Raw genomic sequence first — 16,259 nt, 5'->3', positions numbered from 1 at the left:
ACAACTTCTTGCCGGCTTCCCCATTGACTTTGCTTGTCCGAAGCTGGCATCTGGATTGTGATTGCATGACCACGAGGGCGCTGCAATGGCTGGAACTTTGAGGACTGGTCGTAAGTATCACTTGTTCAGCGCTATTGTAAGTTCAAATAATCACCGAGCAAGTGGTCAGTACAATTTTGAGAAGAAATATTGTAGTTAAGGACCTTAATATGATATTGCATTCTACTCTTAAAACATGACGTTTGTCATCTCATGAAGAGCTTTGGCTCTATTGCGTCTGAAACATGGCAAAGAAAATAATTATATGCAACTGGAAAAAAATTACTGTAAAGATTGTAAGGAATGGATCCAGGATATGAATTTGCTATCTATTTTGGAAAGTCTCTGTATTCTAAAAATGACAAGATGATGCAGTGTTTCTATATGGTGTAGATTTAATGATAAGCTTAAAGCTTAAATTAATCTTATATCACCATGCATAGTTTTTTTGTTTATTTTAATCACAAGTAGTCCTCATTTAATGACCATTGTTTAGTGACTGGACGGTACTGGAAAGTTACTTACAACTGGTCGTCACATGACCGTAGTAGCATCCCCATGATCATGTGATTGTAATTCAGACTCTTGGCAACCATCGCACATTTACGATGATCACAGTGCCCTGCAGTCATGTGATCGCCATTTACAACCTTCCCAGATGGCTTCTGATAAGCAAAGTCAATGGGAAGGACAGCAGGAGGTTGCAAGTCACGGTCATCTGGTGTCTCACTTAACAACCAGGGGTGATTCGCTTAACGATAGCAACTTAAACTGCCATCGCTAAGCAGGATAGCCACGTGATGTTTTGCTTAACAACTGCTTCACTTAGCGATGGAGTTGCCGGTCCCAGTTAGGCTTGTTAAGTGAGGACTACCTGTATACTATATCTGGGTTTGCTTTTTTTCACAGTATAATCACTTTTTTTTTTTCTGTTGGTGCTATAGCTTTTTGTATTTCACCAAAAATTAATAATTTTTGCTTTTTTAATATTTAATATTGAGCAGCAAACTAGCTTCTGCACTCTAATCATTCACTAAGAAAAGATTCCTTGTTTGTTTCCAGCCATCAAAGTGATATCATTGCTATATCAGAAGTTGTTGATTTTTCTCCTAGGGATTTTGATTTCAATTTCAATTTCTTCTAGTTTAGCATTTCTCCTGCATATTTTAAATAAATAAGGTGTTATTATACAACTTTGGCATACTCTTTTCCCAGTTTTGAACTCTTTAGTGTTCCATATTCTCTTCAGCTGTTGCTTTCTGATCATCTCTGGAACTCTTGAGGCACATTTTCAAGTATTTTCATCGTGTCATTTTGCCTCTTGTATTTTGGGATATTTTTTTCTTAATTTTTTATTATGTCCAGAATTCTCCAGCTACTCTATTTATCAACTTTAATCATTCCTTTTATTCTTTATCTTCATCACATAATTACATTTAATATTGCTGAGTTCATATTATGTTAGCCTGATTATTTTTTCTTTAGTTTAATTGTAATTTTACAAGGAGTAATTGATCTGAGCCTCAGTCAGGACTAACTGAATGGAACTTCTCTGTCTTTGCTTGTAGAGTATATAGTCAATTTTATTTCAGTATCTTTACTTACTTACTTACTTACTTACTTACTTATTTATTTATTTATTTATTCGGCTTGTATGCCGCCCATCTCCCCCACGGGTGACTCTGGGCGGCTCACAATAAAAAAAAAAACCACAATTCTCTCCAAGATGGCTAAAAACTATAAATAATTTAAAAACATATTAAAATACCCTAAAAAACCTCCTCTAATTTTGGCCCTATAAAAACCTGTAAGATGCTGGAGGGGGGCAACCCATCATCCCACCAGCCATCTCCACAGGTGCGGGCCCCCCTCTGGCCCCCAGGCCTTCTGGCAAAGCCAGGATTTAATACCTTTCCTGAAGGCCATGAGGGAGGGGGGACACCGGACCTCAGGAGGCAGGATGTTCCATAGGGCGGGCGCTGCAGCAGAAAAGGCTCTCTGCCTAGACCCCACCAATTGAAATTCCCTGACCGGTGGGGTCTGCAACCTGCCCCTTCTGCTGGACCGAGTGGGACGGGCTGAAGTGACCAGGGCGAGGCGGTTCCTCAGGTAACCTGGTCCCGTGCCATGAAGAAATGGTCTTCTGTGGTCATGTGTAAAGTCATCTTTTAAGCTGTTTGAAGAAGGTATTTGCTATAAACATTTAACGTTCTTGACAGAACTCTGTTAGTCTGTCTTCGGCTTTGTTTTCTACACCATTGCCTATTTTTTTCCATTATTCCAGACTCACTAGCTAGCTAGCTCTCATTGCATTGAGAAGATGTTGCAAGTCACTCCAGAAATATTGAACTTCCACTTCCACTTCCTCCACATCCATGGTTGGAGCATAGGGTATCACATTTTGGGTTGTGCTCTCCAAGCACTGATTTTGACATCCCTTTATTTGTCTTTGACACTCTATTTCAGTCCTTTTATGGTTCTTTTGTTCCCATTAGAATATCTGGTTTTCTTCTCATATGAGGTGATCCATTGCAGTCTATTTCAATTTACTGATTCCCAGAATGTCATTGTTCAATCTTGATACTTCTGCTCCAAAAATTTTGCCTTGGTTCATAGTTCATAGTTCTGACACGCCACTTACCAAAGGTAATACATATTTTGTAGCGTCAGCATTTCCTTTGCCTCTTGCACATCAACAACTGGATATTCTTTTGGTTTTAATTCAACCGTATAATAAACACAAGTCCTACTCATACTTGCCCTCTGTTCTTCCCCAGTAGCTCATTGGATAACTTTGACCAGAGGGGTGGGTGAGTGGGCATATCGTCCAGTACCCTGTTGACATTGTCCTTGTAGTAAATGTCCATTTGGTTTTTTTGGCAGAACACCAGAATGGATTACCATTTCTTCTCCAGTGGTTTTAATTTAATCCAATCCCTCATCTATGATCTGCCTGACTGAGGCTTTAATTAATTAATTGCCTGTAACAACTAATACAAGTAATTGATTCCAATTTGCATTTAGCAGCAGTTTTCATATACAAAACACACATAGAAACTATGGAAACACACACACAAAAGAAGAAAATAAGATGGGAATTGCAAAGGAAGGGAGAAATAAAACTGGATGAAGATAAGGAGAAGAAAAGAGGTGACTGAACAGGGAAGGAACGGAAAAAGAAGCTCTGTTTAGGTATTAAATTCACCATGCAAGTAACTCCTCCTCAGCTAATCTTTAAAGGCATCCATGCTTTCTAGCAGCTGTAATAACTATCAACTATGGCATCTCTCAACTAAGATATCATCCTCTCAATTCACAGGTAATTATTTTGGAAAAAAAAGGTTTTCTCTGGAAGATCATTTTTCTTGCCTTTATCAAAATCCACAGCTTGAGTTCTGTGTGCATTTTGCTTCTGATTATCCACATCTGTAATTATAATTAGACTAGAAAAGTATTACGAACAGTCATCTGGACTAAAATTTCCCTAAGACAAGTTTAACCATTACACTACCTCATTTTTAAAAAAGAAAGCTACTGCTCAGTTATTGTATATATGTACACATTTTGAGTAGAGGGAATCAGGAGAGCTGAGCTAAAAACCAGGTTACCATGCAGAGTATTCTAGTATCCCTACAGTTTAGTAACAGCAGGAATGTTATTAAGTTCATTGTGGGGTTAAGATAATTCTATGGAACAGTTTGCAACATATCATATTAGCTAATTTTAACAGAAAATTCCTTCCAAACGGAGACAAATTTTTATCCTGCCAATAAACAGTAATTTAGTATAATTCTGTTCTTCTTAATATATTCAACTACTGTTTGGATAATCATAGGTTTCATGGATTAGTCTTAGTTTAGATATTATAGTTAGATTAGAAATACAGTGTTTCAGTTGGTTGATTCATTTCCATTGCTTGAGTTATTTCTTTTGAGAAGGCACATGGCTTTAATGATTCAAACAGTGATTTAATACTATATTAGAATGATTAATAAAAAGGCACAGAGCAATCTTTTATGTACGTATTACAGGGGATTTGGGTGGAGAGATGCTACTGCTTTGCTGGTGGTTTAGGTACCATATCCTATATCCACCTATCCAGTGGGGAGGGGAAACATACAGTACAGCTTAGAATGGAAGACATTCTAACAGTATCCCTGGAAACATTACCAATTCCTTCTACCTAATATGCCATGCAGATTTGAAGGGTCCTAGTCTGGATAAATCAGTCCATGGTCTGGTCAAATTTATCTATAGGCGAAGAAGAAGTACAGAAAACAAGGGAGAAACCTCAGTCATATTCAAAGAAACACTCCAGTGATGACTGTTTACATGCCACCAGTATGGAATATATTTTTACCATTTTGTGGTGGAAAGAGAGTCGTATATCTAGAGAGCAGAACAAGCAAAAGAATCATGTCTGCTAAAGTATAAATGATTGTATAATCAGAAAATCAGTGATTTAAATGCCCACTGAGAATGTTATTTTCCTGTAGTCTTCAGACACAATTTATTGGAAAGCTCACAAAGATATTACTGTACCCAGAAATGGCTAGTACAGTTGGAGTATCACAAAGATGAATGTCCAAATGGTTTCTAATCCCAAATAAACCCAAAAGGAAAATATTTTGCAGTTTTTATTATATTTTATAACATGTATTTTGTTATAATTTTGTTATATTTTTAGTGTTTTCTTAGTTAAAGTATTTGTAGCCCAACTACTATTCAGAGGATTCCATGATGGCTTACAATCTTTAGAAATAAGCTAAAACAATAAAACCAAATAAAATTAGTTTAAAATACACAGTGGTAAACAGTATCATTAACAGAGAAGCATTTAAAGAACTCATGGCACGGTCAGGGTGTGGAACTAAAGTTCTGAGTGCAAGATTAAAGTCAAGGCTTCACATGGTACTGAAGGGCAAGTAATGTTGGTGCCAGAGAGAAACATGTTGCAGAGCCAGGATACCATGACATGAAAGCCTCTCCTTCATTCCCACTTAATGTACTTCTCCCAGCAGTAGGATGCTGGGGAGGGTCCCCTGCAGATCTTTTGGTTAGGCACAAACTGGGAGAGGTGGTTCCTCAAGTATCAGGGTCCTAAACGATCCTGACACCCTATCTTTCAGGGCACACTTTCCTCATAGGATGATAAAACAGATGGAACTGGAAAGGGATACATCCCAGAGACTTTACTAGTGAATGGCTAATTTTCAGCTTTACATTTCTTGGGAAGCCCAGTGGGGCAATGAAAACAATAACAAGACTTCTCTTAGAACAGCTATTATAATGATTCTTGACAATTGACAATTGTCATGACTGCCTGTATGGAGTCCAGGTTCATAGATCTGAAGCAGAAACTCTAGGTTACTTGTGTAGACAATCCTGTAACTATGAAGGGCCCAACTGTCCGTCTTGGGTGACGATCTCAAGACAGTAATAGCCATATTCCGTTGAAGGTACAAGTGGAGCGCCTGATAGGTGGTCATCATCTGTGTCCATGTCAAAAGGGATTTATGTAGATGGCATAGCTCTCTTTAAAACAAAACAAGGAGTTTAATTTGCAATATATTTTGGGGAAAAAGGACAGATCCAGCTGCCTGTTATTTTTTTTTCTTTGTCCTTAAAGATCTCTCTTATCTTGCCCCTATGATGACTGGTACCATGGTTCTGTATGATGGGCATGATACATTTTGCTGAAGACTGTTGGTGATGCACCACTTGTCCCATTTGAATTAGATATTTTTAGATTTAATTTAAAGTCTCCTTCGTAAGAAGTACAGAGAAACATGAATCTTCAGCATTCACAAAGGCTGAAATTGCAATCTATTTTTACCCTGCCTTCTCCCATGTTTAGATAGTCAGAGGAAAAGTTTTCATGTCTTTTTAAAGAATGACCAGTCATTTGTTTTTCAGACTCATTTGGCACTATTTCAGCATTTTGAGATAGATATTAAAAATTATTTTATATATAGTAAAATCAAGTATACATATCTGATATTCATACACGTGTCAGTTAAGGATAGTGTATATACCATGTTTCTAGTGTTTTGTTGAAAGGAGCGGAGATTAAAACGTGCATACACTATTGATAGATTTTTATGCAGACCATAAATGCAAAAAGGGACAAAATTATCCAAGAACGTGTTTTTGATGTAAATACATTCTAGTTATTTTATCTCAATAATTACTACTGATTACTAACTGCCAGGAAAAACATTCCAGTAGAGGAGAATACGTGTAGCTCAGGGCTGAACTGTGGAGTCTTTGATGCTCTCTGAGCTTGGTTTTTGCTTGCAGACATTTCATTACGGGACTAGGTAACAGTACTGATGATGTTATCTAGTCAGGTAATGAGACATCTGCAAGCAAACAGCCAAGCTCAGAGACCATCAAGGACTCCACAGGAAAAACATTTCCATGAGAAGTGGGCAAAACTTGCTAACCTGATTTTGGAATAACCTTGCTCTTCAACCTTCTCAAATAATTCTTGAGAAATACACTGGTTTCTATAAAAAGTCTCTGAAACCAATGTGTCCCTTTCCTTCTAAACTCTCTTGTTCCTTACTTCCTTGTTTTGTAAAAGGAAGAATAAAGGGAACTGGCAAGAGTGAATAATTAGGTCTTGCTCCCTAAATGAGCTGTAAGTCTGAACTTCTAACAGCACTGTATAATGTGAGTCTCAGTATTGACAGAATCCATTTTATGGATTTCAGATCACATTCTGGAGTGTGAGGTTTCATTTAAAAAAAAATTGTTTCTGAATACATCGATTTCAGAGTGGCTTATATTTCCCTATGGTTCTGTTACTTCTATGAAAGAGGCAGCTCTTCCAGAGAGATTGCACAGATACATCTGGGTTGACACACATAGAAATAAGCAACCTATAAGAGATCATGCATTACTAAGTAATTTACTGAATGGTTGGCATAAATATAGGAAAAGAATAAGTCTGGATTTTTCCCTTCTTGCTTTGTTATTGATGATGATGATGATGATGATGATGATGATGATGATGATGATGATGATAATACAAAATTTGCTGAGTGGAGGGATAATTTGTTTAGATTACAAGATTTAATTGATAACAGGACAAAGATAAGATCTCTTGAGTCTCTTACTATACAATGTTCTTCTACATTTAATCCGTATTTTCCATATTTTCAAATAAGCAGGGCAGCAATAAAAGAATTACAGAAACAAGGGGGAATATTGAGACATTTGACCAAATTTGAAAATCTTAAAACATATCATATTGCTAATTTATTAGGCATTATTTATAACTTACTAGTGAAGAATGACTCAGAAACTGAACAAGTCAAAGATTGTATGATTAAATGGGTGCAGAATATGAAGATGCAACAGTGGGAATTTAAATGGAAGAATGTCAAATTTACTTCAAATATTATACACAGAAGGAATTGGTGTAAGATGTTTTACCTATATTATTCCAGTCTTGATTGCTAAAATGAATAATTGTTTTTTAAAGAACTGTTGGAAATGTAACAAGCGAGTTGGATCCTTCTTTCATATGTGGTGGCAGTGCTGTGAAATCCAATATTGGAAGATAATGTACTGTAGAATGGAACCATTTTTTAAGGCTGAAATCCCATTGCAATTTGAGAGATTTGTATTAAATTTTACGAAACCATATATTACATCAAAATATACTGAATTGACATTGTATATGTTAAAGGATGCAAGGATTGTATATGCCTTTTATAGGAAAAGACCTTTGATTCCCTCTTTGGAAAAATGGCTAATTAAATTTTGGATGTATGCCTTGATGTCTAGCATAACTTTGAATTTAAAAAGTAAATCTGAGCCTGAATTTAATTTTAATTGGAAATCGTTCTTTGGCAATAATCTGATACATGTAATTGTGCCACATCCAAAATTTGGGGTTTAGAGACCATATTTTAATTTGATGTATAATTTATTGTACTGATGGAATGCATTATTCATTACCTATAGTTTTCTTTCAGTAATATTAGCAATGTTAAGCAAACATATTTTAGCTTAATGATTAATAGGGACATCTGGATTTGGATTAGAAAATGGATATGAAATATCTTATAATACTATAAGCTTCTAATGATGTATTAGCATATATTAGTTTTATGATGTTTCAGATTTGTTGCTTATCTGTCTGTATTTCCTTCTCTGTATCTGATTTTCTTATTTGTACTACCTATTTCTTATGTTTTTTTTCAGAATATATGATACAGAAATTCAAAAAAAAAAAAAAAAAGACAAACGTGAATATCCACATTTTTTTCCTCTCCCTCCTTTTTTTCTCTTATGTGATGAAAAGTTCCTGGAAACTGACTGTCTTTGTATGGTTTTTTCCCCTTGTGACTAACATAGGGTTGTTGTTGTTTGGCGCTTTCAAGTCAGTGTTGACTCTGGCAACCGCAAGTCCCTGCGGTTTCAGAAGTGGTTTGCCATTGCGTCCTTCCTAGGGCTGAGAGAGAGTGACTGGCCCAGGGTCACCCAGCTGGCTTTGTGCCTAAGGCAGGACTAGAGCTCACAGTCTCCCGGTTTCTAGCCTGGTGCCTTAACCACTAACCCAAACTGGCTCTCTAATATGATACCAGAGTTTTGTTTTTTTTTAATTCCTGTTTGTTCTTCTGCCCATTGCGACAACCTGATTTGCAGTCCACCAAGAGCCATTCTCTGCTTGCACCTAACTACAGGTAATCCTCAGTTAATGACCACTCATGCAGCAACCGTTTGAAGTTATGCTGAACGAGTGGTATTTATGACCAGTCCTCAAAGTTCCAGCTGTCACACCGCCCCCGCAGTCACGTCATTACAATCTGGATGCTTGGCAACTGTCTTGCACTTAATGACCGTTTCAGCATCCCATGGTCATGTGACTGCCATTTACAACCTTCCCTGCCGGCTTCCCACAAGCAGAGTCAACGGGGAAGCTGGCAGGGAAGGTCACAGTTCGCTCCAGTAAGTCACTCGCAACCTCCTCCACAGTAATTGGGACTGGAATTTCCATCACTAAGCGATGCAGTCACATGACACCGCATTTTACGGCCGCATCGCTTAGTGATGGAAATTCCAGTCCCAATTACTGTCATTAAGTGAGGACTACCTGTACAGCATAAACTTGCCCCGGCAACCTCTTTTTCCTGCTGGGTCTCCCTGATGTTGTGCTCAATTTGTGTCCAGATTATGAGTCACACAGGCTTAAGTTGTCCTTGGCTGGAGTGGCATTAAGTAGTATTCTGATACGATCCAAGGGCAGCCTAAGCACGTATAAAACTTCTTTGGCCTTGTCCCTTTAAAATGAAGTTGGGTGACTGAGGACTTGAAACTGAAGCAAGGAAGAGAAAACTGGAAAACGGTGAATTCCAGTCCTCCCTTAAGCCTGGAAACTGGCTGGGTGACACTGGGTCGGTCATTCTCTCTCAGCCCAAGCCAGATCAGAGGGTGATTGTTGGGAGGTGGGGAAATAGGAGGAAAAATTGAACAGCAGATTTCAGGCCAGTGTAGTTTCCTGCTGATTCAAGGATGTGTGAGTAGCATTTCAACTCAGTTGTAGGGAAAGACCTAAGACTAAAGTCACTGTACTGAAAATAAAAAACAGGTGAAATTGCCACCTTGTATCCAAATGGATGTCTTTGCAAATCGATACAATAAATAAATGTTTCAGGTTACCTGGAATAAAATTACAGTACATTGGTAAGGTATAACTTTATCAGTTTGTTGTTAGTCTGTTTTTACTTTGCGGAGGAAAAAAAATCACATGTTTTGGATTTTGTTCCTAAACAGGACAGCTGGGAAATCATAGAAGGGCTTCGCGGAGTCATGAATTACACACAGGAGCCACAGAAGCAGGAAGGCTACCTGCTGAAAAAAAGGAAATGGCCTCTGAAAGGTTGGCACAAGGTGAGAATCAACCTTCATCCCTGGCATTTGTTGCCAATGCTATTTAAAACTTTCAGTCTGCTGCCTTTTCTAAAAGGTTGGCTGGGAGAGTACTGCAGCTGTTTAAAAGTACATTTTGCTGAAGTGTTTTGTCTTTCCTGAATAAGAGTTGGTTTCTGTATTACAGAGGTGCTTCTTTCTGGACAAAGGGATTTTGAAATATGCAAAGAACCCAGCCGATGTAAGTGCTTCAACGTGCAGATATTGTCATATAAAATAATGTGACGGCAGCTTCATGGTTTGGTGAAAGAAATAAGTGATTGTTTCCAATAGACATCAGTAGGAAGAAAGAGGTAATCCTGAAAACCAGCATCTTCTGTCATTCTCTCCTAAACCAAACTGAGTCATTTTAAATGTCTTTTGCCAGATAGAAAAAGGGAAGCTGCATGGATGTATAGATGTTGGCCTTTCGGTGATGTCTGTGAAGAAATCAACTAAATGTATAGATTTGGATACTGAGGAACACATTTATCATTTGAAGGTAATCCTAGTTAAGAAATAGGGATATATTCTGAAGCTAAAAATATTTCATGGATCTTAAATACCTCTATATGCAGGCTTAAATTCCTCTTGAAGCTACTGTGCACAGTAACACATTTCTTTGCACTTTGCTTAAAATGCAGCTTCATCATTTAATCTTTGGTAGCTTTTCTTCTCCATATATGTTCATATTTAGCAAAAGACACTGCAACCAGATAGGGGCTGCTTTGTAACCAAAAATGTGAAATTGGTTGTTAATACTGATGAGGCTTTAACTTTGGACTCAAAGTGTCCGATTTTTCTGTATATGTAATAATTTAATTTGTTCCCATGGAAGGTGGTTGAGGCAGGTGGTTTGGGAGAAAACAGATGAGCATAATTTAACTACTTAACATATTTAAAGCTTGGAATGAAATGTGTCATTACTGCACTAGCAAACTACACAAACTATCACTGTGTGGTTTGTTATTAACCTGCTTCAGGTGAAAATGTATGTATGGTGTAGCATAATGTATCAGCAAATGAGAACTATGTTAGTTTTACTTTTGATCTTGTTGGACAGAATGAACCAGAAATCTTTTTGCTTTTCAACAGTATGTGAACAAATAAGATAACTTAGGCTTTCACTACTGATACTACTCTTTTCCTGTGGTTTTCAAAGGCCTGATGCGGTTTTAAATGCTCAGTTTTAGACTTTGTGGGGTCTTCTACTTAGCTTTTTATTCAGAGCAGATTGGAAGGAAAGGATAACGTTTAACTTTTAACTCCTGTTTTTCCTGTGGTTCTCAAACTGATACTTATTTAGTTTTGGCTATAGATGAAGCCATAGACTGCATTTGATGACCTTGGTGGCAAAACAGGCTCTTACCCCAACCATCCCCAAAGTGGGTATATTTGAGAAGCTTTTTTAAAATTAAATTTTGCAATGAAGTCTCTGGCAAGATTTCTGCTTGTGTATGATGCAACTTAAAAGCTTACTCAAACAAAGCTGCTAGAAAGTAGAATGCTGAGGGAGGTATGGCTTTGTTTTTGCTTTGCTGGCCTAATTGGCTACTTGGAAAATTTTAAAAATCCTTCTGCAACTGAAAGGCAGCGAGTAACCAAACCTTTGAGCAACTTCCTGTTCTTCCTGTTTATAATCAACCCATATCTTCTGCTTTTTTGTGCTGCTGTTTACCTGTTCCAGGCCCTTGTTTGCTGTTATAAATACTGTATATTTCTGCTTTCATCTTTCCCTTAGCCCTCCATTTCCTGTCCCTTGAGTTGAAAAGCAGAACTAATTACAAGGACTTCACTAAGAAAGCAAATCCATTTCATCTGCTGTAGTAAAGCTTCTGTTTTCTGTATTCCTAAGGAGAAGCATTCATTTATCCTCATGGCAAAGCAACCCAGGCTAAAAATAAATACAGTACTTGGGGAGAATTATTGCTTTATTGATTAGTTTGACCTAACTGGGGAAAGTAAGACCATATGGTCTGTTTATGTTGGGATTCAGTAATTATTGTTTCTGTCATCTTCAATCCTCTTCTAGGCAAAATCTCAGGAAGTCTTTGATGAATGGGTAGCAAAACTGCGTCATCATAGAATGTATCGTCAAAATGAAATTTCCATGTTTCCATATGATATCAACAACCATTTCTTCTCGGCTTCAACATCTATTGCAGATTCAGTAACTGGTCTTTTGGAATCAACAGCAAACAAAAAGGTAGAATCTTTTTGAACTATAGATTATTAAGGGCATCCATTTAGGGATTAATTTAGTTTGATAATTGTATGGAATACAACAAATGTTGATGGGTGGAATTTGAGGAACATCTATAACATGCAGTGCACAAACCATTATCAAAATGTTATTGGTTTTTTGTGAGTTCTCAGGATTTGATGAAAGACACAATGCAGTCTCCTCTTGTGCATTTTTAATTCTGTTTTAATTAACATAGCAAAGTGTGGAACAAAATAAGTTTTTGTTTTTAGCCAGCATTCCTTTGCGAGGTTATTTATGGCTAGATAAGCAAGCTTGGGCTCTTCCATGTTCTCCTGCCCATTTTTACTGATAACTAGCAGGGAATGAATGAGGTCATGGCCTGTAAGACTCATTGTAAAAGGAGCTCTTTTCCTCTTAAATGTTCTCTGATGACATATGTTTGCACTCTATATTGTTGATTTAACATATATGTTCATTGCTGTTATTTTTAAGCACCCTAACACCTCTATTTAGGTGTTAGGGTGCTTAAAGGTTAGGAAAAGGGTCAAGAATACTGGCTCAATCTCTGGCTTTTAGTACTTGGTATCTCTCTCTCTTTCCCTCCCATTTCATTTTTCTGGCTCCCCCTACACCAGATAGATTCTGTCCCATGCTGGTCCCCAGTCTACAGCACCCTTCTCCAGATTGTACTCCTTTCTGCTTCAGGGGTCTTCAGGCTCCTCTTGAACTAACATTGCCGACATAGGTCAAAACTGCTCGGCCCATCTGGTATATGGGTGTGTAGTGAAGCAACTGGGTAACTTTTGTATTTTGAGCATACAAAGATAGTGGTGATTTTTTGTTTGTTTTTTGATGACCTCTAAGACTTGAGGGCAAAGTTTTGTGAGTACAACAGAGGGGCAACTGTCTTTCGGTATAGATTTTCATTCATCCAGCCACCAGATTAATTGAGCACAGTTTCATGCATACAACCTTTTTAATTTGGGGCAAGCTTTTTCTTTTTTTAACCAGCTTTCTGAATCTCAATGTAGGTTTTGATAATTGATTTTGAAGTGCCCCTTAATCATAAGTCATGCAATCTCCATCATTGGAAAATTGATATTGTTTATGAAATCTTGTCTTCATGCAACAGAGAGGCAGCATGACACAGCAAAGTTCAGTGCAGGCGGGAAGTACTGTATCAGTGTCTTGTTTAAATGAGTCAAGAATTCCAACTTGTTTGCAGCCATCTGAAGATATGGAAAGGTGCTCAAAAGGTAAAAAGAAAATAGAATAATTTAAAACATTTAAATATTCTACGTCTTCCAGATTTTCTCAGATGGTTCTCCGTGACATACCTGTTATTTTACAGTGTCTACTTTCTAATCTTTAAATCCAAAATATACACCATGTGCTATTGAAATAAATGCTGCTGCTTCCTGCTTGAAGAACTTGAAAAATTAGCTTAAAGAAAGCTGCAGCAATTGTGCAGGATTAGGAGACCCTTAGAAGAAAAATATATTTCTTTGTGTCTCTTCTGCAATACAGTACAGGAGTCCTTTGCATAAATTGGACCCTCTTAGAAGCGTTAATGAAATATAATTCATTGTCTTTGTAGAATAGCCCTATTCCACCCAGCTTGGGGCTGTTATGATTGGCTGATGGCAAATAAATCCTGTAAAATACAATGTGGATTTTATTTCCTTGAAAAAAAATACAATATTGCCCTTACCACTTTTTAGAGAAGATGCCTTTTACTTTTTAGGAAGAAATAGGAAACAAAACTATCTATTATTGGCATGGCACCATCCCTTATTATGTTTTTCTGTCTCTAACAATATAATACTAACTTTTTCGCAGAAGTGTTGAACAGTCACATGTGCAGACTAACTTGAACTCTCTCCTCTCATATCAATGTAGACAGGGAAAGCGTCTTCCTTATATATTAAGTGGGGAGATGGGGAAGTTATTTAGGAAATATTGAATGAAGGACTAGCTGTTACAGCTTAATTCAAATGAAACATTTTGTTTATGTGTAGATCAAATTTACTACTTCACTATTTATTAGTTGGGGGGGGTTACTTACATTATTGCAATAGAATACTAATAAGCATGCTTTTATTGATAGTTCTGATGATCAGAAAGTCAGTGAAACCATATTGTTCATTTATGTTGGGATTTAGTAACAACTGTTCCTATCATCTCCCTTTTCTTTTAGGAAGTCTGATAAATGGGTAGCAAAGCTATGCCACCTCAAAATGCACAGTGAAGATAATATGATTAGTTGGCATTATTATGCTAAAAATAAGCAATAATGCATTCATATCAACTAAGTAAATGTACTAATGATAGCGCACTTTCAAGAACCAGTACTGTCTGTTAACACAGTGTTCCTCAACCTTGGGACCTTGAAGATGTGTGGACTTCAACTCCCATGCTGGCTGGGGAATTCTGGGAGTTGAAGTCCACACATCTTCAAGGTCCCAAGGTTGAGGAACATTGTGTTAACAGTAAAAACAACAAAGAACCTTGGGATATCCTTGAAGATTTAGTATATTTATATCTGTTAAAGCTGTAAAGTACAGGAAGAGTCTTTGTTCTTTTTACTGATGTCCAAGGAAATAAAAAGAAGCCTATTATGTTCAAATATGGCAGCAAATTCTTTTTTTATCTCTTCAGTTTAAGATAACAATTGTAACACATGTATTTTAGAAAAATATCATTTTGGGTGCTATTGCTCAATAATTCTGTTAGAATTCTAGTTCACAGGATACCTATATTCTAAAATATAGAAACTATATTCCAAATTTTCCTTTTAAATAGTTAATTCAACTATTAAATCATTGATTCTAGAAATGCTAGAATAATAAAAGCAGGAACAGAAATAGTAGGTATTGAGTAACATCTTTTACATTTTGTCATTGAATTATTCAACAGTTAAGCATAACAAAGAGTTTGGTTATTTAGTCTTTTTTTTTTTTTGCTTTTTCTCTTTTCCTTTTTGCCCAACCAGTGAAAGTCTTTGTTTTTATTCCAAACAGACCTCTCCCATTGTCATGACTATCTCTTGGAGATGAGCCAGCTTTTGCAAAGCATGGAAGTTCTCCATAGGACATACTCAGCCCCTGCCATAAATATTCAGCAAGTAAGTTGAAGAAATTGCCATTTCTGAGTGGGTCGTGTTGCTTGCTAAGACTAGCTTTCTTCCTAGACTGATGATAAATGGTACGTTTCTCTTTTTCATGTGCTGTTGTAAAGGGCCTCCTTTTTGAAAGTCCTAAAAAAGAAAAAAGAACACACAGAAGGTGGCGTTCCCGAGCTCTCGGTAAAGATGCTAAAGGAATGTTGCAGGTAAATAATCTCTTCTATACCTTAACTCCATTCTTTAGTCTAAGATAGAGTGTGTATATGCTGGCAAAAACTCATTTTCTTCCACACAGTTTATAGCCTTAGTTACTATTCTTACAGCAGGAGGAGATTTCATGCTGCTAGTATAAGCAGCATAGAATGGGGGTGGAACTACTGTTTTAATCAGCCTATTGAGCTTTTTGGCGATTGAACTTTAACAAATAAGAAGCAACATTTATCTCCCAGATTGACTTCATCCTTTTGGAGAGTGCCTACATGAACTTCATTTGGGGAACAAGCACTTTCCATCATCCAGTGTTCCGAAATACTATCTCTACCCTCTAATTTGTTTAAACTAGAGATATCAGCTTATAAGAATTCTACTTTCTAGGAGGATGTGAAATCTGGGGAGCAGGGAGGGAGAAAAAGATAGACAAGTTACATTTATTCTGTGTGTGTGTGCGTGTGCGTGTGCATTGTTTCACAGTGCACAGTATGTAGGAAGGCATCATCAGTGGTGATTCATTTGCACTTAACTATATGTGGATCTGGTCTGACAAATCTATAAACTATGGCTTCATTCCATAATAAAAATGAAAAATGAGAGTAACTGGCACTTTTTGATGACAAGTGTGCATATGGTGAGGAAGAATGTCCTCGATGAATTTGCCTACTAATAAATGAAAAATACAACTAAACAGCCTTTTGTTCATTAAATAGCTGCCACCTTCCTGCCCCAGACTATATTGTAGGAATGTGTAGCATC

At 37.1% G+C, this 16,259-nt stretch overlaps 1 protein-coding gene across 7 annotated transcripts in view; it reads left to right on the top strand.

The window, feature by feature from the left end:
• Positions 1-16,259, top strand: part of OSBPL3 (oxysterol binding protein like 3) — a 106,636-nt gene that overhangs the window by 52,971 nt on the left and 37,406 nt on the right. For 6 of the 7 annotated variants that reach the window (XM_088150693.1, XM_088150688.1, XM_088150690.1 and 3 more), the window contains 7 exons: positions 9,826-9,942; positions 10,109-10,162; positions 10,349-10,462; positions 11,993-12,166; positions 13,299-13,422; positions 15,187-15,290; positions 15,404-15,496. In XM_088150693.1, coding sequence (XP_088006819.1) covers positions 9,826-9,942; positions 10,109-10,162; positions 10,349-10,462; positions 11,993-12,166; positions 13,299-13,422; positions 15,187-15,290; positions 15,404-15,496 — 780 coding nt within the window. Of the gene's footprint in view, positions 1-9,825; positions 9,943-10,108; positions 10,163-10,348; positions 10,463-11,992; positions 12,167-13,298; positions 13,423-15,186; positions 15,291-15,403; positions 15,497-16,259 lie in introns of those variants that run through there. The other variant, XM_088150694.1, reaches the window with a different exon arrangement.

This window comes from Python bivittatus, unplaced genomic scaffold (assembly GCF_059951505.1).
Source record: "Python bivittatus isolate LINGU-HERP-01145 unplaced genomic scaffold, Pbiv_v1 ctg000610_np1212, whole genome shotgun sequence".
Classification (NCBI taxonomy): Eukaryota; Metazoa; Chordata; class Lepidosauria; order Squamata; family Pythonidae; genus Python; species Python bivittatus.
The sequence above is the reverse complement of the archived record's forward strand: the minus strand, read 5'-3'. Positions and strand labels throughout refer to the sequence as shown.